This window comes from Tursiops truncatus, chromosome 8 (genome assembly GCF_011762595.2).
Source record: "Tursiops truncatus isolate mTurTru1 chromosome 8, mTurTru1.mat.Y, whole genome shotgun sequence".
In the NCBI taxonomy this organism is placed as follows: Eukaryota; Metazoa; Chordata; class Mammalia; order Artiodactyla; family Delphinidae; genus Tursiops; species Tursiops truncatus.
Genome location: NC_047041.1, coordinates 62,943,705 through 62,967,708, shown reverse-complemented (window position 1 = coordinate 62,967,708; position 24,004 = coordinate 62,943,705). Strand labels below are relative to the sequence as shown.

General features: G+C 38.8%; 1 protein-coding gene across 7 annotated transcripts in view; it reads left to right on the top strand.

Moving 5' to 3' along the window:
• SBF2 (SET binding factor 2) overlaps positions 1 to 24,004 on the top strand; it is a 465,909-nt gene that overhangs the window by 436,198 nt on the left and 5,707 nt on the right. For 5 of the 7 annotated variants that reach the window (XM_073808603.1, XM_019948148.3, XM_033862524.2 and 2 more), the window contains 5 exons: positions 16,841 to 16,967; positions 19,103 to 19,230; positions 20,393 to 20,626; positions 21,709 to 21,813; positions 23,218 to 23,411. In XM_073808603.1, coding sequence (XP_073664704.1) covers positions 16,841 to 16,967; positions 19,103 to 19,230; positions 20,393 to 20,626; positions 21,709 to 21,813; positions 23,218 to 23,411 — 788 coding nt within the window. Of the gene's footprint in view, positions 1 to 16,840; positions 16,968 to 19,102; positions 19,231 to 20,392; positions 20,627 to 21,708; positions 21,814 to 23,217; positions 23,412 to 24,004 lie in introns of those variants that run through there. The other 2 variants (XM_019948149.3, XM_073808605.1) reach the window with 2 other exon arrangements.

The window sequence follows — 24,004 nt, the reverse complement described above, 5'->3', positions numbered from 1 at the left end:
TTGTTTTTTATTCCATTAATCACTTGATCAGCTTTATCAATTCACTTCATAATTTTTTAAAAAATGTATTTAAAGTGTATAATTCAGTAGTTTTTAGTATATTCAGAGTTGTGCAATTACCACAAGCAATTTCTGATTATTTTATCACCCCAAAACAAACTCCATACCCATTAGCAGTGACTTTTCCATCGACCCCATCCCCTACATACACAAACACTGGAGGTTATGTTTTTGATTGCTCCCATCAGCTTCTTAAAGAAAAGACCTATTGAATAATTTTAGTTGATTTGAGTAGTATCTGGAGAAGCTGGTCACAAGGTTGAGCTTATACTTTTAAACTCTTTGCAGCAAATTATATATTTGCTTCCTGTTTGAGTATTAGCTTTTTTATTCAGACATCTTTCGACAAGTACATGAGGGAGAAGTTTGAAGCCCATTGTCTCTGAAACAGAAAGCTTAACTGAGACTAAAGGGGAGGAGCAAGCATTTTTTCTCACTTCTGGATAGCTGAACGCCTACAAGTTCTTCATGAAAGCACTTCTTATCCTGCACATTGTCTTATTATGCTATGCACAGGCTATTTCCTGCCTTCATGCCTATATCCCACTACCATCTGCAGTCATCATTACTGATATTTCTTGACCGCTTACTATGCACCAGGCATTGTTCTCAGCACTATATTTTATTCCATGATTCTAAGTAATCTTTGAACCTTTTCCTGGCCCCTTCATTTGTATTCTTATGAACCGTGTACAGACTTCTTCAGTAGCATCTGTACACTAGCATCTATCTATTTGTACGTGTCTGTTGCCTTCTACTTAGACTGAGAATTCTTGGGAGAAGGGTCTATGTTATATTAACCTTCATATCCCTAATATCTAATGCAATTATAATTTTAGTCTCTGGAATGTAGTAGACCCTCAATAAATATGTATAAATGAAAATTTGAATGACCACCTGGTTCAGCCTTGTTGAGGCTCTCACCACCCTTCATCAAGACCATCTAGGGTGTCCTGAGTTGCTAATAACATCTTCTGAATGCTCAGATATGAAGCTGTTACTCTCTTTTACAAAAAACCTTTAAAGCAGACAAACAAAAACTTTCAGTGGCTCTACATTTCTTAAAGAATTACTCTTCCTCATGTCCAATTTGAATATAATAATGTCAAAATTTCACTTGAAAGGTTCTTAAGGCTCCTCACTGGATGCCTCTGTTGTCTTAATAAGTACACTCAACCAATTTTACCCCTGCATTGAAATAATATCACTCTTGGGCTTCCCTGGTGGCACAGTGGTGGAGAATCCGCCTGCCAGTGCAGGGGACATGGGTTCGATCCCTGGAAGAAGTAGTAGTCCGGGAAGATCCCACATGCCGCAGAGCAACTAAGCCCGTGCGCCACAACTACTGAGCCTGTGCTCTAGAGCCCGTGAGCCACAACTACTGAGCCCATGTGCCATAACTACTGAAGCCCTCACGCCTAGAGCCCATGCTCCACAACGAGAGAAGCCACTGCAATGAGAAGCCCAAGCACCATACCAAAGAGTAGCCCCCCACTCGCTGCAACTAGAGAAAGCCCGTGCACAGCAATGAAGACCCAACACAGCCAAAAATGAATAAATTTATAAAAAGAAAAAAAAATCACTCTTTATGCAGTTGAATACCAGATGAAGCAGTTGACTTGCTTTTAATGTCTTTGGCGTATAAAAGTGGATATCTTTAAAAATTAAAATCACAATCTTCATAATGTGGTGTTCACACTTAAAGAACATATAGGGATTAAAAAAAAACACACAGAAAAAATCAGACCAAGAGCTGGTTCTTTTAAAGGGTAAATAAAATTGACAAACCTGGCCAGGCTCACCAAGAAGAAGAGACAGAGAACCCAAAGAGAAAAAAGAAATAAAAAAGGAGAAATCTCAACTGATATCACAGAAATACAAAAAAACATAAGAGAATTCTATGAACAATTATATGCCAACAAATTTGACAACCTAGAAGAAATGGCCAACTTTATAGAAACATACAGCCCACCTAAATTGAATCAAGAAGAAATAGATAATTTGAACAGACTGATCACTAGAAGTGAAACAGAATCTGTAATTTAAAAAATCTCCCTGCAAACAAAAGGCCAGGACCAGATAGCTTCACAGGCAAATTCTACCAAACATACAAAGGAGAACTCATACGGATTCTTCTCAAACTCTTCCAAAAGACTGAAGAGAAGGGAACACTCCCAAAGACATTCTGTGATGCCACCATCACCCTGATACCAAAACCAAAGATCCCACCAAAAAAGAAAATTACAGGCCAATATCTTTGATGAATATAGATGCAAAAATTCTCAACAAAATATTAGGAAACCAAATCCAACAACACATAAAAAAGATCATACACCACAACCAAGTGAGGTTCATCACACATTCACAAGGATGGTTCAACATATGCAAATCAATCAGTGTAATACACCACATTAAGAAAAGTCAAAAACCACATGATCATCTCAATGGATGCAGAAAAGGCATTTGACAAAATTCAACATCCATTCATGATAAAAACTCTTACCAAAGTGGGTACACAGGGAACATATCTCAACATAATGAAAGGTATTTATGACAAACCCACAGCCAATGTAATACTCAATGGTGAAAAGCTGAAAGCCTTCCTACTAAAATCTGGAACAAGGATGCCCACTCTCACCCCTTCTATTCAACATAGTATTGGAAGTCCTAGCCACAGCAATCAGACAAGAAAAAGAAATAAAACATATTCAAATTAGATGGGAAGAGGTAAAATTGTCACCATATGTGGATGACATGATACTATATATAGAAAACCCTAAGGATTCCACACAAAAACTACTAGATCTAATAAATGAATTCAGTAAAGTAGTAGGATACAAGATTAACATTCAGAAATCAGTTGTATTTCTTTACACTAACTATGAAATAGAAAGGGAATGTAAAAAAAAAAAAAGTACCTTTTAAAATTGCACCATTTAAAATTGCACCAAAAAAAAAAAAAAAAAAACCTAGGAATAAACTTGACCAAGGAGGTGAAAGACTTTTACACTGAGAACTATAAAACATTAATAAAGGAAATTAAGGAGGGCTCAAAGAAATGGAAAGATATCCCATGCTCTTGGGTTGGAAGAATTAATATTGTTAAAATGGCAATACTACCCAAAGCAACCTACAGATTTATGCAATCCCTATCAAATTACCCATGACATTTTTCACACAACTAGAATGATCCAAAAATTTATATGGAACCATAAAAGACCCAGAATTGCCAAAGCAATTCTGAGGAAAAAAAAACAAAGCAGGAGGCATAATTGTCCCAGACTTCAGACAATACTACAAAGCTGCAGTAATCAAAACAGTGGGGAATGAGAGGACTGGCAGGTAAAGTCACCCATGTAGACTTTTTTTAATAAGAATTAAACTGAATCCATGTCAACTTTTTTTTTTTTTTTTTTTTTTTTTTTTGCCACACTGCTTTGTTTGCAGGTTCTTAGTTTCCTGACCAGGGATTGAACCCAGGCCCTTGGTAGTGAAGGCACGGATGGAGTCCTAACCACTGGACTGCCAGGGAATTCCCATGTCAACTTTTTTAAAAGAATTAAACTGAGAATAGGACACTTGTTTACAAACTTCTTTACTGATTATTTTAAGATATCATCCATAGGCATTTGAAAATATCCATATTTTTGGTTTCACATATTTTTATCCTAAAATTAACTTAAACCTTTTTTATGGCTGAAATAAAAGTTTGTAACTGTCCCTTTTTCATATAATATTTTTCATATAACATCCTCAGATTTCAAAGGGTGAAATAAAGTTTAAAGGAAGTAAGTTTAACTGCTGTTTCCACAAATGAGGGATTAAAACTCTAATGACAACTTCCCCCACAGAAAACAATTATAAAATGAGACATGGGGAAAGGAAACTTTTCAACAAATGGTATTGGAATAACTGTATATCTATATAAAAAAGTATGAACCCTGACCCTTACATCATTCACAGAAATTTACCTGAAATGGATCATAGATGTAAATGGCTAAAGGAAATTATTCAAGCAGAAAATAAATGATAAAAGAAGGAATCTTGGGATATCAGGAAGGAAAAAAGAACAACAGAAAGTAAAATATGGATAAATACAATAGACTTTTCTCCTCCTCTTCAGTTTTCTAAATTGATGGTTGAAGCAAAAATTGTAACAGTTTTTGATGTTCTCAATATATGTAGAGGAAATAGTTAAGACAATTATAAGTGGGGGAGCACAAAGGGATGTAAAGGGAAGTAAGGTTTCTACACTTCACTAAAATGTCAACACCAGTCGACAGTAACAAGATATGTAATGTAATACCCAGAACGACCACTAAAAAAGCTACATAAAGACATACACTCAAAAACACTATAGATAAATCAAAATAAAATTCTAAAAAATGTTCAGGTAATCCACAGAAGGCAGGGAAAAGAAAACAGAAAGAAATAGAACAAACTGAAGACAAAAAGTAAAATGACAGACTTCAGCCCTAACATACCAATAATTGCATTAAAAATGGAAATGGTCTAAATAAAACATGACGTAACAGTATGCTTTTTATAAGAAACTTGGTTCAAATATGAAAGTATTGTCATAGAAGTTGTATTTATAATAGCCAGAAATTGCAGGAGGGAGGGGACAAAATGTCCTGAAACAGGTAAATGGCTAAACAAACTGGTGCATCCATACCATGGAACACTACTCAGCAATGAAAAGGGGTGAGCTGCTGATACAAGCGACACTTTGAATGGATCTCAAGAGCATGATGTTGAGTGAAGAAAACGCAATCTCCAGTGGTCCCATACTGTATGATTCCATTTATATAACATTCTCAAAATGACAAGATTATAGAGATAGAGAATAAATTATTGGTTGTGAGGGTTTGGAGATAGTGGGGGAGGGGAACGGGTGCGACTATAAAGGAGTAGCATGAAAAACAAACCAATTGTCCATCAGCTGGTGAACAGATGAACAAATTCTGGTACATGCATGCAATGGAATACTACTCAGCAAGCAAAAGGAATGAAATGTTAATATACACAACAATATGGATGAGTCTTAAAATCATGATCAATGAAAAAAGTCAGATAAATCTCATCATAAGGGACTTCCCTGGTGGCACAGTGGTTAAGAATCTGCCTGCCAATGCAGGGGACACAGGTTCAAGCCCTGGTCCAGGAAGATCCCACATGCCATGGAGCAGCTAAGCCCATGTGCCACAACTACTGAGCCTGTGCTCTAGAGCCCGCGAGCCACAATTACTAAGCCTGAGTGCCACACCTACTGAAGCCTGTGCGCCTAGAGCCTGTGCTCCACAACAAGAGAAGCCACGGCAATGAGAAGCCCGCTCACCGCAACTAGAGAAAGCCTGCACGTAGCAACGAAGACACAATGCAGCCAAAAATAAATAAATAAATTTATAAAATAAAAGAAAAAATCTCATCACAAGGAGAAAATTTTTTTTCTTTTTATTTATATGAGATGGTGGATGTTAACTAAACCTATTGTGGTCATCATTTCACAGTATATGTAATTCAAACGATCATGCTGTAGCGTTAAACCTATACAGTGATGTATGCCTATTATTTCTCAATAAAAATGGGGAAAATGGGTAAAAAAGACTACAGACTACACAATATATGATTTCATTTATAGGAAACCCTACAAAAGGCAAAATGGTAGTGGTAGAAAAACAGATCAGTGGTTGCCTGGTACCAGTGGTCAGGGGAGGGGGTCGACTTCGAAAGGACATGAGCAAACTTTATGGGATGAGGGAACTGTTCTGTATCCTCACTGTGGTGGTGGTTATACAAATGTATAACCAAATGAACAGTGACCAAAACTAATCAACCTGTAGGCTTAAAATAGGGAAATTTTAGTATATTTAAATTATACTTCACTGAATATGAAAAAAAATTTTTAATTAGTAAGTCCAACTTCTTAGTAACCTGGAGTTCTAAAAAAAAAAAAAAAACCCAGCAGCTCTCTAGTTTCTCTAGAGAAAAATTTGCCATTGTGATACCCAGGAAAGTACTTATAACCCTGGCTGCCTGGTCCAGGGAAATCCCAGTTAAGTGTGCAGAGTTTTACTTTTTCTGTACTGTTTTCAGTCTCATCATTAACCCAGTTGTGCAGGGTGTTCCCAAGTCCAGAACTTATCAAGTTTGGTTTTTCCAGAGAACACACCTCTAATCTCTTGCTTGCAAGAAGGTAGTCATGAGGCAGGAAAGACTACATGAGATAGGAAAGGACCCTGGAGGTCTCACCACTGCCTCTCTAGACTTAAAACTAGTTCTCATTTTTAGCCCCCCTTTTCCTCCTATATAGGACTTGGGCCTCTGAGTCCTGAGCCTTTCTGGGTTTACAGGGCAAACTGTTACCTTTTCAAATCATTTTCATCCCAGTGTAGCTTCTCATCTCCTGTCATTTTCTGCTATTCTTCCTTCTGTTTTCCATCTTTCTGAATTTTCTTGGCCTGCTACTGTCTCCCCTCCCTTTCTCCCCACCTCGTTTTCAACTTTTACCTTTTAAAAATTCCTTTCCTCTAATTGAGGGAGAGTTGCTGGGGACTGAGTTTGTATGGCTGAATTTGGCTTAAGTTAAATACAGTATTAAATGTGTTAAATACCCATATTCAACTTGCAGAATTCTGCATACCTAAATATTAGAGTCAGCAAAAGAATCTACTCACAATCAGTAAGAAATTTCAGTTCTGAAACTGAAAACAAAAGTTGACTTTTAATGAAAACTCAATTATTTGTAAGTGAATGCTTCACAAACTGTAGAAAATAATATTGTTCCGGGTCTGAAGACCCCTTTAGTATGATTTCAAATCTGGTCATACTACATTAAAAAAAAATTAAAATATAAATTTTTAAAACTTTGTCTGAACCCTTCAACTTAATACTCTCACACATAATAACCTAAGTTCAGGCAAGTCATGGCAAAGTGAGTGTATGACATTAATTGCAGTATTTAAAGAATGCTTGGCTATGATAGGTGTCAGTTTTGGTGAAGTAGATTATTTTGTGCTGAAAAGGGACAATTTATTCATTCAAAAACAGAAGACTGTAGTTAACAAATAGAGCTTTTGATTCTTGCTGACTTAATTATAAGGTAGCGTTTCATCATCTCCTACATAGTGGTTTTAGGCATTAGAAAATGCCTTCTTCGAATACCTTTCAAGTGAACAGTAATGCTCTACATGACTCTGGCTTTTGCCAGACAGTTCGAATTAGTGCTATCCTCAGTCTCTCAGGAGCACAAAACAGAGCCAAGCCTCAACAACATTTTTAAAAATAAGTGCAAAATTATGCAGCAGCTAGCAAAACTTCCCCAGGTGGAATGTGTTCCCTGCTTATTAACCTTTTCTAACATGCCGAATGCCAAAAGGCAGTCCATGGACGTATGCCTAGACTTGCCCATTAGTACTAATAGAGTTACAAAGAAAACAGATGAAGCGCTGATCTCAAATTAGAACTGCCTCATCATATAAAAAGCCATTGTTTGTGCCAGTGTATCCAGGTGTCAGATGAATTATAAATGCTAGATCACAGTTTCATAATAGCAACATCTGGCAGATTTTTTGTTGCTTCTAAAAGAAATTGGCTTAGCTCAAATGATATCATTACAGGATGCTTCCTTTTCTTAAAATAGTTGAACCAAATTCAGAAGGAAAATACATCCAAATACAAAACAAAAATTTTTTTTACCTAAAATTTCTTTTTAAAATATAATACTAAGGGAAAAGATATGTATAATATGAATGAAAGCATGACGTATATGAAAAGCATCTCCTTTATTCCAGCATTAGAGTAAATCTTTGAGTGCGTCTTAGAACTTTCTCATTATTTGCTACTTTGAGAAAAGCAAGTAACCGTTATAACTTTGCCTTTGAGGTTTATTCAAATTGTAAATTGACTCACTCTGGTCTGGCTTTGTGGTATGATTCTCCCTACAGTTACCATATGCCAGCACTATGCTAGGTCCTATAGAGAAAACCTATTTGCCTTTTAAAGATATGAGCTTTCCCTGTGAGTGCATGTGTGAGGAGCTAAGTCGCCCTCACATAGGTCTATTACTCTAAAATTTATCCATGCATATTGGCAAAATAACTGCAGTTAATTGATTCATGGTGTATTCAAGAGTTTCTGGTGTTTGCCTGCTTCCCAGTCAACTGAAAATTGGCAAAAGTTGACACACTCCAAGCTGATTTATAACAAAGCAACTTCACATTAAAGCTTTTAATATTTGAGCCCATAAAGTAAGTCTGAGTTTGCCTATCAGTCTCATTTACTAATTTTTGATCTTTAACAAATTATTCAGCCTCTCTGTGCTTCAATTTCTTTATATATGTATATATAGCAGAAGGATTAAAAATCTTATGTGAAGTGATTGGCACAGTACAGAAGGTATACAATTAATGTTTATTAAATCTTAATCTGTGAAATAACAAAAACTAGTGTTAGCTACCTATTTTTCTAGGGTGTGTCTAACATACCCATAATTTTTAAAATGTTGATACCATTAAATATAGGGTCTCTTGTAGCTTAATATTTCTAATTCCTGAAAGCAAAATCCAGTTTTAACTTATTATATTTTATTCCCAAAATGTTGATCTCTCCTGGGATTTGAGTCATAGCTTACTTTTATGGGCCTTTAAATTTTACAAAGTACTTAATGGCATATGGGCAAAAAATAAGACCCTATAAATTCATATTTCTCCAAATTCCATTTCAGATTCTCTTCCTATAAATAAGTGAAATTGGCAGATTTTACTCCATAATGGAAAACAAAACCAAAATGCCTCAAACAGCTTAGTCTTAGTATTTTAAATCTGTATATTTTTTCTCTTCATCAAGATAAATGCAAAATTATTTTGAACAACAGAATCCAGATGATGACTGAAAGAGGCCTAAAACTCTGTTCATCAGCATATCTGGGGAAATGCTCACATAGAATTAATTTATAGGCTGAGATGCCTGTCATTCCCAATTCTACATAATACAATAAGGCTAAATTTATTTGAAACAGACTTGCCTTTAGGCCCCCCAGATCTTGTGGCCAAGAAGAAAACTAATGAAACCAAAAGCTTTTGTTTGAAAAGATCAATAAAATTAATAAACCTCTAGCCAGACTGATCAAAGAAAAGACACAAATTACCAATGTTAGAAATGAGAACGATAACATCCCTACAGATTCTACAGATATTAAAAGGACCATAAGGGAATATTGTGAACAATTTTGCATCAATAAAATTAAAAATTTAGTTGAAATGGACAAATGCCTTGAAAGACACAAACTACCCCAGTCACTCAAGAAGAAATACGTAACTTGAATATGCTTATGTCTATTAAGGAAATTGAAATTGTAGTTAAAATCTTTCCACACTGAAAACTTCAGGCCTAGGTGGCTTCACTGGTAAATTCTACCAAGTATTTAAGGAAGAAATAATAGCAGTTCTACAAAAACTCTTAACAGAAAATTTAAGCAAAGGGAGTACTTCCCAACTCAGTCTATGAGGCCAGCATTACCCAAGTCTGACAAAGACAGGGAAAGAAAACTATAGATCAGTATCCCTGATGATCATAGATTCAAATTTTCTAAACAAAATTTCAGCAAATCAAATTCAACAATATACTTAAAAGGTAATATACCATGGTCAAATGGGGTTTATTCCAGGAATGCACAGTCAGTTTCACATTTGAAATCAATCAGTGTAACTCACCATATTAAGGAACTTTAAAAAAACCATACATCATCTCAATAGATGCAGAAAAAGCATTTGACAAAATACAATATCCATTCCTTGTGAAAATTCTCAGGAATCTTCTCAAACTAAAAATAGTATCTATTAAAAAAAAAGTACAGCTAACATCATACTTAATAGTGAAAGACTGAACACTTTCCTCCTAAGATCAGGAACAAGATGTGAATGCCTGCTTCACCACCTCTATTCAACATTGTACTAAAGGTCATAGCCATGCAATAAGGCAAGAAAATGGTAATAATAAAGACATTCATGGGACTTCCCTGGTGGTCCAGTGGGTAAGACTCCATGATCGCAATGCAGGGGGCGCAGGTTTCATTCCTGGTCAGGGAACTAGATCTCACATGCCGCAGCTAAGAGTCTGCGTGCCACAACTAAGAAGTCCGCATGCCACAACTAAGAGTCCACATGCCACAATGAAGATCCCTCATGCCACGACTAAGACCTGGCACAGCCAAAATAAATTTTTTTTAAATTAAATTGAACATTTGGGGAAAAAAATTAAATGATTTTAAAAAGACATCCACGCTAGAAAGGGAAAAGTAAAACTATCTTTATTCACAAATAACATGATGGTCCATGGAATCTATCCCCGCCCCCCCCCCCATAAAAGAAAAAAAGCTACTAGAATAAATGAGTTTAGCAAGGCTGCAGAATACATGCTCAGTATACAAAAATCAATACTGGCAATAAACCATTGGAAAACTGAAACTTAAAAATCATTACCATTTACAGCAGTATCAAAAAACATGAAAGAAATCTAGCAAAATACATTAAAGACCTGGACACTGAAACTATAAAACATTACTAAGAGAAATTAAAGACCTAAATAAATCAAGAAATACCTGTTGTTCATGGATCAGAAAACTCAATGTCGTTAAGATGTCAGTCTCCCCAAATTAATCTAAAGATTCAGTGTAATCACAATAAAACTCCTAGGAGGCTATTTTGTAGAAATTGGCAAACTTATTCTAAAATCCATATGGAAATGCAAAGGATCTAGAATAGCCAAAACAACTTTGAAAAAGAACAAAAGTGGAGGACTAGCACTATCTGATATTATTATAAAAGTATAATAATCAAGACAGTGTGGTAATTGGTACAAAGATAGACAAACAGATCAATGGAATACTGTCCAGAAATAGTTCCATACATATATATGGACAACGGGTTTTTGACAAAGATGCAAAAGTAATAGGTAGAAATACGATGTTACTTATTTGTGGAATCTAAAATATGATACAAATAACATTTACAAAGCAAAAACGGACCTAGAAAACAAATTTATGGTTACCAAAGGGTAAACGGGGTGGGGAGGGATAAATTAAGAGTTTGGGATTAGCAGGTACAAACTACTACATTTAAAATAGATAAAAAGCAAGGTCCTACTATATATATAGCACAGGGAACTGTATTCAATGTCCTGTAATAAACCATTATATATATATATATATATATATATATATATATATATATATAACTGAACCACTTTGCCATACACCAGAAACTAATACAACATTGAAAATCAGCTATATTTCAATTAAAAATTTTTAATGAAAAAAATTTAAAGCAATAGGTAGAGAAAGACTAGTCTTTTCAACAAATGGTACCAGACAATTGGATTTCCAGATGCGAAAAAAAAATTAACTTTGACCCATACCTTGCATCAATATAAAAATTAATTCAAAAGGGATCATAGATCTTAAATGTAAGATCTACTATAAAACTTCTAGAAGAAAACATAGGAAGAAATCCTTGTGATCTTGGGTTATTAGGCAAGGATATCTTAGATTCAACACCAAAAGCATCATCCATAAAAGAAAAAATTGATAAATTAGACTTTGTCAAAATTAAAACCTTTTGTTCTTCAAAAATCACTGTTACAAAAATGAAAAGACAAATCACAGAGTGGGAGAAAACATTTGCAAATCATGTCTGCTGGAGGACTCGTATCAAGAATATATAAAGAATTCGCAAAACAATATATAAGAAACAACCAACCTATTTTTTTTAATGGCAAAACATTTATACTGACCATCAAAGATATATAGGTGAAAAATTAGCACATGAAGATACTTGATATCATTTATCATTAGGAAATGCAACTTAAAATCAAAATAAGATATTACTAAATACCTATTTTCATGACTAAAATTTTAAAACTGACCACCCCAAGTGTTAGCAAGGATGTGGAAGAACTGGAACTTTCTAACACTGCTGGTGGGAATATAAAATTATACCATTGTTTGAGAAAACAGTTCTTAAAAATTTAAACATACCTACCTACCAGGTGATTCAGCATTCCATTCCTAGGCAGTTACACAAGAGAAATGAAGTCCTTATGCCCATAAAAGGACTCATACATAACTGTTCACAACAACATTATATGTAATAACCAAAAATCTAGAAGCAACCCAATGTCCATCCACAGGTGAATGAATAAACAAATTGTGGTATATCCATGCAGTAGAATACTATTTAGCTGTAGGAAGGAATTTAGTACTGCTAACCCAACAACATGGATGCATCTCAAATAATTATGCTTAGTGAAAGAAGGCATACAAAAAAAGAGTACAGGGCTTCCCTGGTGGCGCAGTCATTGAGCGTCCGCCTGCCGATGCAGGGGACACAGGTTCATGCCCCAGTCTGGGAAGATCCCACATGCGGCGGAGCGGCTAGGCCCGTGAGCCATGGCCACTGAGCCTGCGCGTCCGGAGCTTGTGCTCCGCAACGGGAGAGACCACAACAGTGAGAGGCCCGCGTACCGAAAAAAAAAAAAAAAAAGAGTACATACTTATGATTCCATTTATATAAAGTTCTAGTAAATGCAAATTAATCTGTAATGACAAAAAGCAAATCAGTCATTGCTTGCAGAGGAGGGTGCAGGAAGATGCAAAAGGAGCACAAGGAAACTTTTGGGAGTTATGGATGATATGTTCACTATGTCGATTGTGGTGATGATTTCACAGATGTGTGGAGACGTCAGAAGGTATCAAATTGTACACTTTAAATATATGCAGCTTATTGTATGTCAGTTATACCTCATTAAAGTTGTTTAAAAAAAAATCCTGCGGCTAACAAACCTCTAAACTCTCATGCATTCCCTGTAATAAGTTCTTAGAGGCAGTCTCTTTGGCCTGATCCCATTTCATCTATTAAAACAATACTTAACAGAAGGAGAAGGAAGCACGTGGATTGTGCCTTGTGGAGACCACTGTGGGGGGATACAGCAGAAGAGGCCAGGTGTCCCATTGACGAGGAAAAAAAGCCAATTAACTGGAAAAATTGAGTCCCTGGGATGTAGGACTAAATGGTGGAGAAAGCACCAGATTTTGTCTTGTGAATACAATCAGGTCTTTGTTTCTCATTATGGTAAAAAGACATTTCAGAAAATCCCTTGTATTTCTTAATGGCGGATTCCAAATGTGGTTATCTAGGCATTAATCAACCCAGCATTTGACTCAGGTCAATTTGATTTTTTTTTTCATTGAAGAAATTTTCATGCTTGTTGCTTAAACTGTTGCTACACAGTAAAAAAAAAAAAAAAAAAAAAAAAAAAAAAAAAATTTTTAAGCATCTTCTCTTCCACTTCCAACAGACCTGATAACTGACTCCAGTATGAGGACAGACTGTTTTTTTTTCCCCAAGCAGTTAGCGACTGCAGGTGCCATTGTGGCACACAGATGCAGACACTGCTGCCCCCAAGCTCTCACACCTTAATGTTTTCTAAGCACCAATTCCAATTCAAGCAAGGCTGGTGCCAGCGGCCTTGGAGAAGGGTTAGCTTTTCTAACGTAATTGTGGAGTGCAGGGTTTGTGGTGAGCCCAGTCACTCAGTACAGTGGGCTATGAAAGCATTTTTCCACTTGTAGAGGAGTGCTTCTAGTCCTAGCATCTGATCTCCCTGAAATGCCTGTAAGTTCAACTTAAGGTCGTATTCGTCATCATTTCCATTCTACTTTACCTCAGAAGTGGGTCATGAAAATTATATTCCTAAGCGCATTAAATATCAGAATAATCAAGGAAAGATACAGTTATGTGTGAGGCAAGTGGTTTTTATGGAGAACAGTCATTGAGAGAAATGTTTTGTTATTCTGGAGCTTTGTTTAATAAGTTTTTAAAAGAGTTTTTTGAACTGTCATGGACTGGGTCAGTGGAAATAGCCCTGAACTCTTCTTCCCCTGGACACAGTGAGCCAAGGGTCTGGCCTGTGATTACCAAGGTTTATTCCAGGGGCTGTTGGGGCAAAGTTGTTCTTGGAGCTCACCCTGCCCAAGCACATTGCAGATTCTCCTCCCTGAGATTCTCAGATTGGTAGAGAACCAAGTTCTATCCTCTTGGACCTGTCTCCTTCTCCTGTCACACCACCCACAATCCAGGTCACCCCCCTCCATCATGTGTGCACCAGCCCCTTGAGGTGGTGCTACTGATTCTGAACCAGGAACCCAGGCTAAAGAGTTTAAGTTCTAAAACGTAGCATATGGCGCACAACCTCGCTATTCAGAGCCACATCCCAGTTGTCTCAGGGAAAGTGTTCCTGTCCTGGGGAGACCAGAACCAACTGGAAGGGCAGTGGCTTAGGTCAAGAAAGCAGGTCCACAGTACACAAGCCCATTGCTTAAGAGTCAAACTCTGTTTTAATACATCTTCTTAACATCCATTTTATGTTGTATTACTTATAATCTAAAATTTTAGTTCAATGTAAAAGCCAGAAAAAATGTTATAGAAAAAAAACCTTTAATCATCACAGAAAACTAGGTTTCTAATCAAATGATAAACATTGATAAAATCACTGATATCCAGATCATGACTTTAAATTCCCACTGATCTGTTGGGTAATCAACATATTGCGCACATGTCTGCTCTGTTTGGCTGACCAAGTGTTGGTCTACATTGCCAAATTAAAACATGGAGAGGAAAGCTGGCTTTTAGACAGCCTGCCTCCAGTATTCATTTGAAACAGCTTTTAAGTAAATACAATTATGATTGGAACTTATCTCAACCAAGCAAAATTCTCTAACTGGTCATGAGAGAGTGAGCAATCCAAAGGTGAGATTGCTGGGTGGACTGGAGAGCATCACAAGGTCATCAGCCTATCTTCTGCCACATGAGATGGCTCCATGGAGTCTGCGTACAGGTTGCCTAGAGCACGCTATAGCTCAGTGACCGTTCCGGACTCTGCCTTCCTCCCACCCTCCCATGTCATTCCCTCATCCTTATTCCTCTCCCAGTGACCTCACTAAGTTACTGATGGAAAATTAATGTTAAAAGGCATAAGCTCCTCCCCCTTCCCTTGGCACTTGAACATACCTTTCTTTTTATCTACTCTTCTGTCCCTCCTCATTTTTAAGGCTGTTCCCTGTTTCTGGACCCTTAGCCTCATTCATTCTTGCTTTCCCAGGGCCTTACTCTCTTAGTTATCAGCTCTTTCTCCACAGTTTATTCTCTCTCTGTTGGCTCCTTCTACATTGCCCTACATTTCCCGACATTTCTTTTGTCGGGAAAACGTCTCTTGCTGTCGCCCCAAACCACCACCTTCTCTTCTCATTCCTGTCACTGCCAAACTTCTGTAAGCATAATTTTTCTTACTGTATTACACACTATTACACCACAAATGCCTAGAAAGCAAGAACCACAACTTATGATAATTTGCATATCAAGTATCTAGCACAGTATAAAGTAGTGAAGGAGGCACAGCCCGAGGAGCCTAGCAAGCCAGGGTTCAAATCTGGGCTCACTAGTTGCTGTGAATGACCTTGGGTAAATTATTTAATCTTGCTCATCTTCAGCTTCCTCATTTGTAAAGTGGGGGAGGGGAGGGTAATAATTCTCATCTTCACAGGATCTGAATAGACATTTTTCCAAAGACATACAAACGGCCAAAGGTACATGAAAAAGTGTTCATCACTCACTAATCATCAGGAAAGTACAAATCGAAACCACAATGAGACATCACCTCACACCTGTTAGAATAGCTGTTATCAAAAGGACAAGAGGTGACAAATGTTGGTGAGGATGTGGAGAAAAGGGAACCCTTGTTGGGAATGTAAATTGGTGCAGCCACTATGGAAAACAATATGGAGGTCCCTCAGAAAGTTCAAAATAGAGCTACCGTATGACCCAGCAGTCCCACTTCCGGATATATTAGAGGGAATGAAGTCATTATTTCAAAGAGATATCTGTACTTCCACATTCATTGCAGCATTATTCACGATAGCCAAGAAGTGGAAATAATGTAAGTATCCATCTATAGATGCATGGATAAAGAAAATGTTATATATATAAACATGAGAAATTCATTCAGTCATGAGAAAAAAGGAAATCCTGCCACTTGCAGCAATGTGGATGGAATCTGAGGGCATTATGCTAAGTGAAATAAGTCAGAGAAAGATAAATACTGTATGATCTCACTTATAGGTAGAATCTAAAAAAGCCTTACTCATAGGAACAGAGTAGAACGGTGGTTACCAGGGGCTGGGGGCGGGGGGATGGAGAGATGTTTGTCTTCCAGGTATAAGAGGAGTAAGTTCTGGAGATCCAGTGTACACCATGGCGACTATAGTTAACAAATACTGTATTCTATACTTGAAAGTTGCTAAGAGAATAGATCTTAAATGTTCTCACCATCACCAAAAAAAAAGGTAATTGTATGAGGTTATGGAGGTGTTAACTAACCCTCTTGTGATAATCATTTCACAATAGATACGTGTATTAAATCATCACATTGTACACCTTAAACTTACACAATGTTATATGTCAGTTATATCTCAATAAAGCCGGAAAAAAAGAATGCCTATCTTGCAGTGTTGTTATGGAGATTATATGAGATTACGTTTATAAAAAAAAACCCCTAGCATGGTGTCTGTCAAAAGGCTGGTTCCTTTCCGACTTCCACTCATGGTAGGGATTCAGTTGACTGAGTGACCAAATGGTCTCCTGCATATTTCAGGTCAGCACTCAGTGGCATGGCATCCACTTTTTGTTCCATTTGATTCTTATTCTTTTCTTTGCCTTGTGTGTTTCAGGTTCACAACCAGTATCCAACTGAGTTTGAATTCAATCCCTATTACTTAAAGTTCTTGGCTTTCCACTATGTGTCTAATCGCTTTAAAACATTTCTCCTGGATTCAGACTATGAAAGATTAGAGCACGGTATGTGTTTGCATGCCCTTATTCCATCTTTCTTGTTAGTTTTATGTGTTTTTAATTAAAGACACTAATAAAATAACCACCCCCGAGTGTGGCAAGGCCACTTTAAGGTTTTACTCTACAAACTACGGAAGTAGAATGGACATGAGTGAGTGAGATTATGTGCTGTGTTAGCTCTTAGGGGCTCCAAGTGGTCATCATGTAGCACCTTTGAAAAGTTAAATCTGCTTATTACTATTTTATTATCTCCAAGCAGTATCACTGTTAGTGGAGAAACACTTGATTCATAGTTTTTCCATCCCTGGTACACTCTGGTAGGTAAGCTGCCTGCCCCTGGAAGCAGTCTGTATAGCAGTTACAGCCATGGGCTCTGGAGCAAACAGAACAGTTAAATTTCAACACTGCCAGTTACCAGCCAAGTACTTTGGACAGGTTAGGTACCTCTCTGAGTTTCCTCATCTTTAAAATGAGGATAATAATATCACCCACCCCTTTGGGCCAGGATGATCCCATTAGGAAATATTTGTAAATTTCTTAGCACAGTTGCTAGCACAAAGAACTCAACAAATTTTAGACATCACCATTGTTATTATAATTTTTAATAGCAGTAATAGTTGTAAAGAGTAGATTCTCAAAAGCCAGTCAGCCCCTGTGAAAACGTTTCCCCAAGGGGACTTCTACATTCTTACTTTTGCTGTTTTTATAGTTGGGGGGAAAGGGGGATACACATGAGTATTTTTGTTAAGAAGACAAGTAAATAAAGAAAATCAGTATATTATATTGACTATTTTCAGTATATTATATATACCTGAATATTCATAAAGAAGACTCTCTTAATGGCTGAAAATATTTACTAATGTTCTCAGTTTAAAATATGAAAGCAAAGAAATACTGCTTTTCAGTGCATGCTATTAAAATTATCTAGCATGATATTTCATACATTTGGTAAAGGAGACAGCACTGATGAGACCATTTCCTTTCCTGTTTGTACTTCCAGACCTCTGTTGACTCATAAAACTGTCATTCCACACATCATAATCAGAAACCTTAATTTTTTAAGCACCCGTGTGTTGGGAAGACATTAAGTAGAGCTGGTTACAGTGGACATTAGAGTCACTTGGAGAACTTTTTTAAATGACTGATGTCTGGGGCCCATCCTCAGAGATTCTGATTTAATGGGTCTGAGGTGAGACCTAGGCACTGGGATTTTTTTAAGCCCTTTTTTTTTAAATGAGTGGCCAGGGTTGAGAACTACTCTTCTGCACTCTACAGTTGAAAGGTAGAGAAGAAACATTAATTAGTCTTGGGGGCCCCTCATATTATAGGATTTTGTGCAGCCTTGGGTATGAGACCCTCTTTTATGATAAATAAAATGCTTGTTGACTTTTGCCTGAATCTTTTCATTCAAAGCAAGACAGCACTGCTACGAGAGGCACCCTTCCTGGCCTTTTAAAGAAATACCTCCTGCCTCACCCTAACACATCTTCCTCTCTATTAAAAATAAAGTGGGCTCATGTGAGTAACAGATTGACTGTTTGAAAGGTACAAATATAGTACCTGAAGTGCCCCCCCCCCAACAAATTCAGCTTTTGTGTTTAAGTCATCCAAGGATACGGACCGCATCCTTCTGACATCCAAAGTCTCCATGACCATGATTTGTGGTATATATAAACTACCAAAGAAAACACTTTAAATAGCTTCATAATAAACAGCCAACAACTTTAAAAAGAAACATAAAATTATGTTTTTAACTGAGTTTCATCAAATCATTTTCCTTCCATTTTCTCTTGAAAAATGTGTAGAATGTCTCCTGGCATGGACCTCTATGAATCTAGATATAGACGCGGGATGTCGATTGGAAGGGAGTCATGCTGTCCTGCTAAATGCTTGGGAAAACTTTATCCCAGGTTTTTCTTCCATTTGGATTTGTTTCCATATAGCTATGAAGTCCATTCCTATCTTTAGCTTTGCAGTCATTTTCTAAGGCTTCTGCACGTGCGCTGCTGTTTCTAGAGCCGTGTGAAATATTCCATTTTTCATCTGCTACATGCGTCATATTTTTAGGCAAACTGTTGATTTATCTGACTTCTGTTTTGCTGATTTTTTTTTTTTTTTTTTTTTGGCGGGGGGATCTACAGGAACTTTATTTGATGATAAAGGAGACAAGCGTGCCAAAAGAGGAATTTGTATTTGGGAGTGTATCGATAGAATGCACAAGAGGAGTCCCATTTTCTTTAATTATTTATATTCACCAGTGGAAACAGAGGTACAGAAAGAAAGCATTTATGTTTCATTTTTGGAATATTTTGTGTTAAAGTTTTCCTTACTTTTTGAGCATATATAAGCTGTTTAAGCGTTTTATAAACATTCGACTAGGTTTCATACCAGAAGCTATTTAAAAGTTGATACACTATGGGTTTAGGTTATGATGGAAAGGAGACGGATACCAAATTCTTGACCACAAAAATTAGGAGCTGGCCCCCCAACCATAGAAAGGATAACTTCAAGAAAGTCAGAGCAAGTCAACTTTCCCTGGGAAGAAAGAACAAACAAAACTTGAAACCTTAGCAGGCCGTGTAAGCAGAAAAGATTTCCCTAAGTCCATTTGTACCAAAGCCATGGAAGAACCCCTGTGAGAAGCAGGGATGTTTGGAGCCCAGCCCAAGAAGGATGACCTCTCAGGGACAGCCATCCTCTGCCATGCATGTCTGCATGAAATAGGCTCTGCAGTGGAGTAGACCACCTTACTCAGGAGCAAGGAAGGCCTGGCCCTGGGCCCCATGCAGTAGGACCTCACCCTGGCCTTTCTCCAGATGCACCCTTCTCATGAGGTGAGGTGTATGAGAAACCAAGGGTACATGCTTGGATGCCTCTCCTTCATCTAGACCATGCTGTGGCACTTCAAGATTCCTTGCCCAAATTCAAGTTAGTCACCAGACCACTTCCCCAAGCCAGTGAATGTATCCCTAAGCTAAAAGGGCAGCTAAGGAGTAGCTGTTTGGACAGGGAGTAGACAAGAGTTTAGCTGCATGGGCTGGGGTATATACACATGTTCATAAGAGACCCTCAGAATATAGGACAGAGCTGGGTCAAGAGGAGCAGGGCTTTAGGCCAAGAACTGGGAGCTGGGACCAGCTTTCCCAGTGCCACCACTTCCTGGTGTAGAATTCCCAGAAGTCCAAGAATTCTCAATTGGAGCCTGGCCTTCTAGGTCATTAGGAAGTTATATTTGTCAAGGTAGGAGCATAGAACATATTTTATCTAATAGTTATGTTGATGTATAATGTTTAAATATATAGATATATGGTATTTGAACCTCTATTCATACTTTTTCCCTGGACCCTGCAATGTTAGGGGCTGGCCTGCCAGTAAGCTTGGGGCACTTTGGGGTCAAGATGAAACTATATTTCAGAATTTTCTTTATACAGGCCCTGAAGCCCAATGTAAATGTTTCCAGCCTCAAGAAGTGGGATTACTATGTAGAGGAGACCCTTTCCACAGGGCCTTCATATGACTGGACAATGCTGACCCCTAAGCAGTTCCCCTCCGAAGACTCTGAACTGACCAGAGGAGCTGGGCCCCAGAGCCAGAGGAGAACAGTGTGGCCATGCTACGATGATGTCAGCTGTGCTCAGCCCGACGCTCTCACCAGCCTTGTCAGTGTAAGTCAGCCGTGTGTAGACACACTCTTGGGGCACCAGGGGACCTGGAGGCACATGAGGCCTCAGGAACTGAGCTTAGTTAAGACTGGTTCACCAGCTCCTGGACATAGCTCTCCTTACTTTGGGTTAGCACTATAGCTAGCACTACAGGAGCATAAGGACACCAGATTTGCTCCCATGGATCAGTGGGGAACCAGGCTCAGGTACTGGCAAAGAGTCTCAGTAAAAATGAGCTTTTCAGCGTTAGAAGGAAGCATTCGAGCAAATGGAGCCGTTTGCAGCTTCGCAGCTGTTTCAGCTGGCCAAGCAGCCTGAGTCAGGCCTGGGCTATGGCTTTTGTGGGTGCCTTACTTCCTCTGGTCAGAAGTGTGGGTAGCTGATGGCCTGATGGGAGCACTGCCAACCATCTTCTACAAGGAATATTCTGGAGTGAAGCCACCCTGGCAGTAGCTACCCTGATGAGAACAGCAGCCCTGAGGAAAGGGTTTGAGCCCAGATACGGGCCAAACAGTTCCTGAAGAGTCTTCTCCGTCCAGTTTCCTGACCAGGACGAGCGTGCTTCAGTGAAAACACGGTCACAGAGCCTGCCGCTCTGCTCTCCAGCTTCCCTGTCTGAAGGAAACTCCATTCCTTGGGCATTTCTTGGTTCATTTTTTCTACATCTGGTTTGAATCATCAGAGTTGAGGGGTTCCTCTGTCAAGGACAGACTTCTCATATACCTCAGCTATTACAGTTTGGACACCGGCCCAGTGCTTGACCTTTTGCTGTGGCCATCAGATGTCCTATGGGCTGGCCAAGGGTGAAGGTGTTGGGGATATTTATTTCATCTATTTAAGCCATCTGTACGAAAAGGCCCGGTTACAGGTCCTAATAAATCACCTTTGCCACAATGCATCACACCAGCTAGAGCTCCCACCTCTGTTCCTGGCTTGGGAGGCTTCTGAGGCCCCATGCTTACCATGGTTTTTCACTGCCCTCTGGCCACGCTGTTCATCTAGTACAGAGGGGGTGTGGCTCTGGGAACATCCTGATTTCTATGAAATACTTATCTGTCAGAAAACTCCTTTTAATTACTTTGCAGGAAATTGAAAGACTGGAGCATAAATTGAACCAAACAGCTGAGAAGTGGCAGCAGCTATGGGAACGGGTAACTGTGGACCTTAAAGAAGAGCCCAGAGCAGACCGTGTGAGTTGGCAAAACCCTTTGAAGTGCTACTTCTGAGCTTCTGGAGGGCGCTAGGTCAGGTGGGGCCTCTGCCGCAGGTAATTCAGGAGGTTTATGGCCAAAGGGAGGGTCATGCCCTGAGGGTCCAGGGCAGAAAGCTCCAGGTGACTGGGTACTTCCTGAGTGCCTCACTTTACCACAGTGACATAACACTTATGTTCCAGGGCCCTGTATCCAGGGGAAATTACTCCTGGTGTAGCGCCTCTGTGGTTTCAGCTGATCTTCTACCACATGAGGGAGGAGGGGAATGCCAAGACCTTATCCGCGCCAGAGAAAGAATCAGAGAAAATGAAATGTTTCAAATGAGCAAAATATGCTGCTTTCCGTTGTTCACACCCCCTTTTTGTTTCTGAATTAAGAAACATTTATTGTAAAAATATTTTTAAACCAAATACTCCTGTTTTCTGCTTCTCACAGCCCCTTCACCTGTAGTATGTGGAAGGGCTGTGCTGAGCACCACCCACACTTTGCATTCTGTTAACCCAGGGAGGGAGTGGCGTCTCAGCTCAGGCACGCTGGGACAGGCTCAGATCACACAGCTGATATGTGGGGCGGCCACCAGTCAAACCCACATCAGATTGACTCCAAGGGCAACAGAAGGGAAGTTAGGACAGATGAGTGTTCTGAAGAGCAGTTCAGGAAAGGAGAGGTCGGCAGGGTCAGATGTCACAGAGGAGTCAAGGAGAAGGGAGTGTAGAAGGAAGCCTCCAATGTGGTAGGAAGGGGTCCTTGGGGTGCCTTCTCCTGCCTTCAGATGGCAACTCAGGAGCTGTTATCAGACAGGCCACAGGTAGGTGGTGTCTTACTGCTTTTTTTCTCAGAAGAATAAAATAGTTTCTTAATTTTTTTTCTGATTATGAAAGTGAGATATGTGTATTCCTTTAAATAAGACAATATACAGAAAGTTATGAAATAGACAGAAATCACCCAAAATTTATAACCTAGAAATAAACCATTATGCCATCAAACTTGTTTTATAATTCTAAACACACATATAAAAGGGATTTACTATACATGCAGTTTTAAAAACCTGCATTTTTTTTTTACTTAATATGTGGCGTACATGGCCTTCAGTTTGTCCCTGTTATGTAAATCAGCATCATTTTTAATGGCTGTCTAGAAGTCCATTGTATGGAAATACCTTTTTTTTTTAAGCAGTCGCATAATGATAGACATTTAGGTGGTTTCTAGTTTTCTGCTAGTTTCCTAAAAAACTCCAGGATAAACATCTTTTTATATATATTTTACATATACATATATATGGTCCAGTTTTTTCCTTGAGGTAAATTTTTAGAAGTGAAATTATCGGATCAGTTGCTTAAAGTCTTTGGAAAGCTTTCCTAGCTCCTGTTCTGTCTTTTTCAGCCCCAGAGACACCCTTTGGGCTCCCCAGGAATTGTGTCTACCAACCTCCCTTCCTATCAGAAGAGGTCTCTGCTGCATCTCCCAGACAGCAGCATGGGGGAGGAACAGAACGCCAGCATCTCCCCATCCAACGGAGTGGACCGGAGAGCAGCCACGCTGTACAGCCAGTACACGTCCAAGAATGATGAAAACAGGTTGACGTTGCTAAGCCCTCCCGGGTGTACTGAAAAAGCTCTCCCCACCCTGCCCTCGGCCACACCGCAGGCCCTTAATAAGCTAGGCCTGTGCCGTGCCGCCTTCTGTAAACTTAAAATGGATCCGCTTTAATCCTTTGTCTCTGTTTTAAATGCGTTAGATGGTTCTTGGAAGAGGAAAAGTCAAAATTACAACTAAAATAATGCCAAGAGGTTGTAGTTATTTGTGGCGGGTCCTGATTGCTATTGTCTCATGTCTGCCAGATCTCTTGAGGGAATATGTGTTAGTGAGCACGTTTTCAGGGGCAGACTTCAGCAATCCAGCGCACGCTAGCTCAAGCAGAGAGGAATTTACTCACATAAATTGGGAAGGCCAAGGATGTGCCAGTTTCTTACACAGCATCTTCAGGCTTCTGTTGTTTGCCAGCTCTGCTTTCTCCCATGGGCTGCATCTACCCCAACATGGTATAAAAAATGGCTACTGAGAGCTCCAAACCTCACACGTTTGGTAATTCCAGCAGAAAGAGGCAGCCTTTCCCCAAAGGTCTAATAGAAAAATTCTAGGGGGAGCTCTGATGGATCTTTTTTGGATC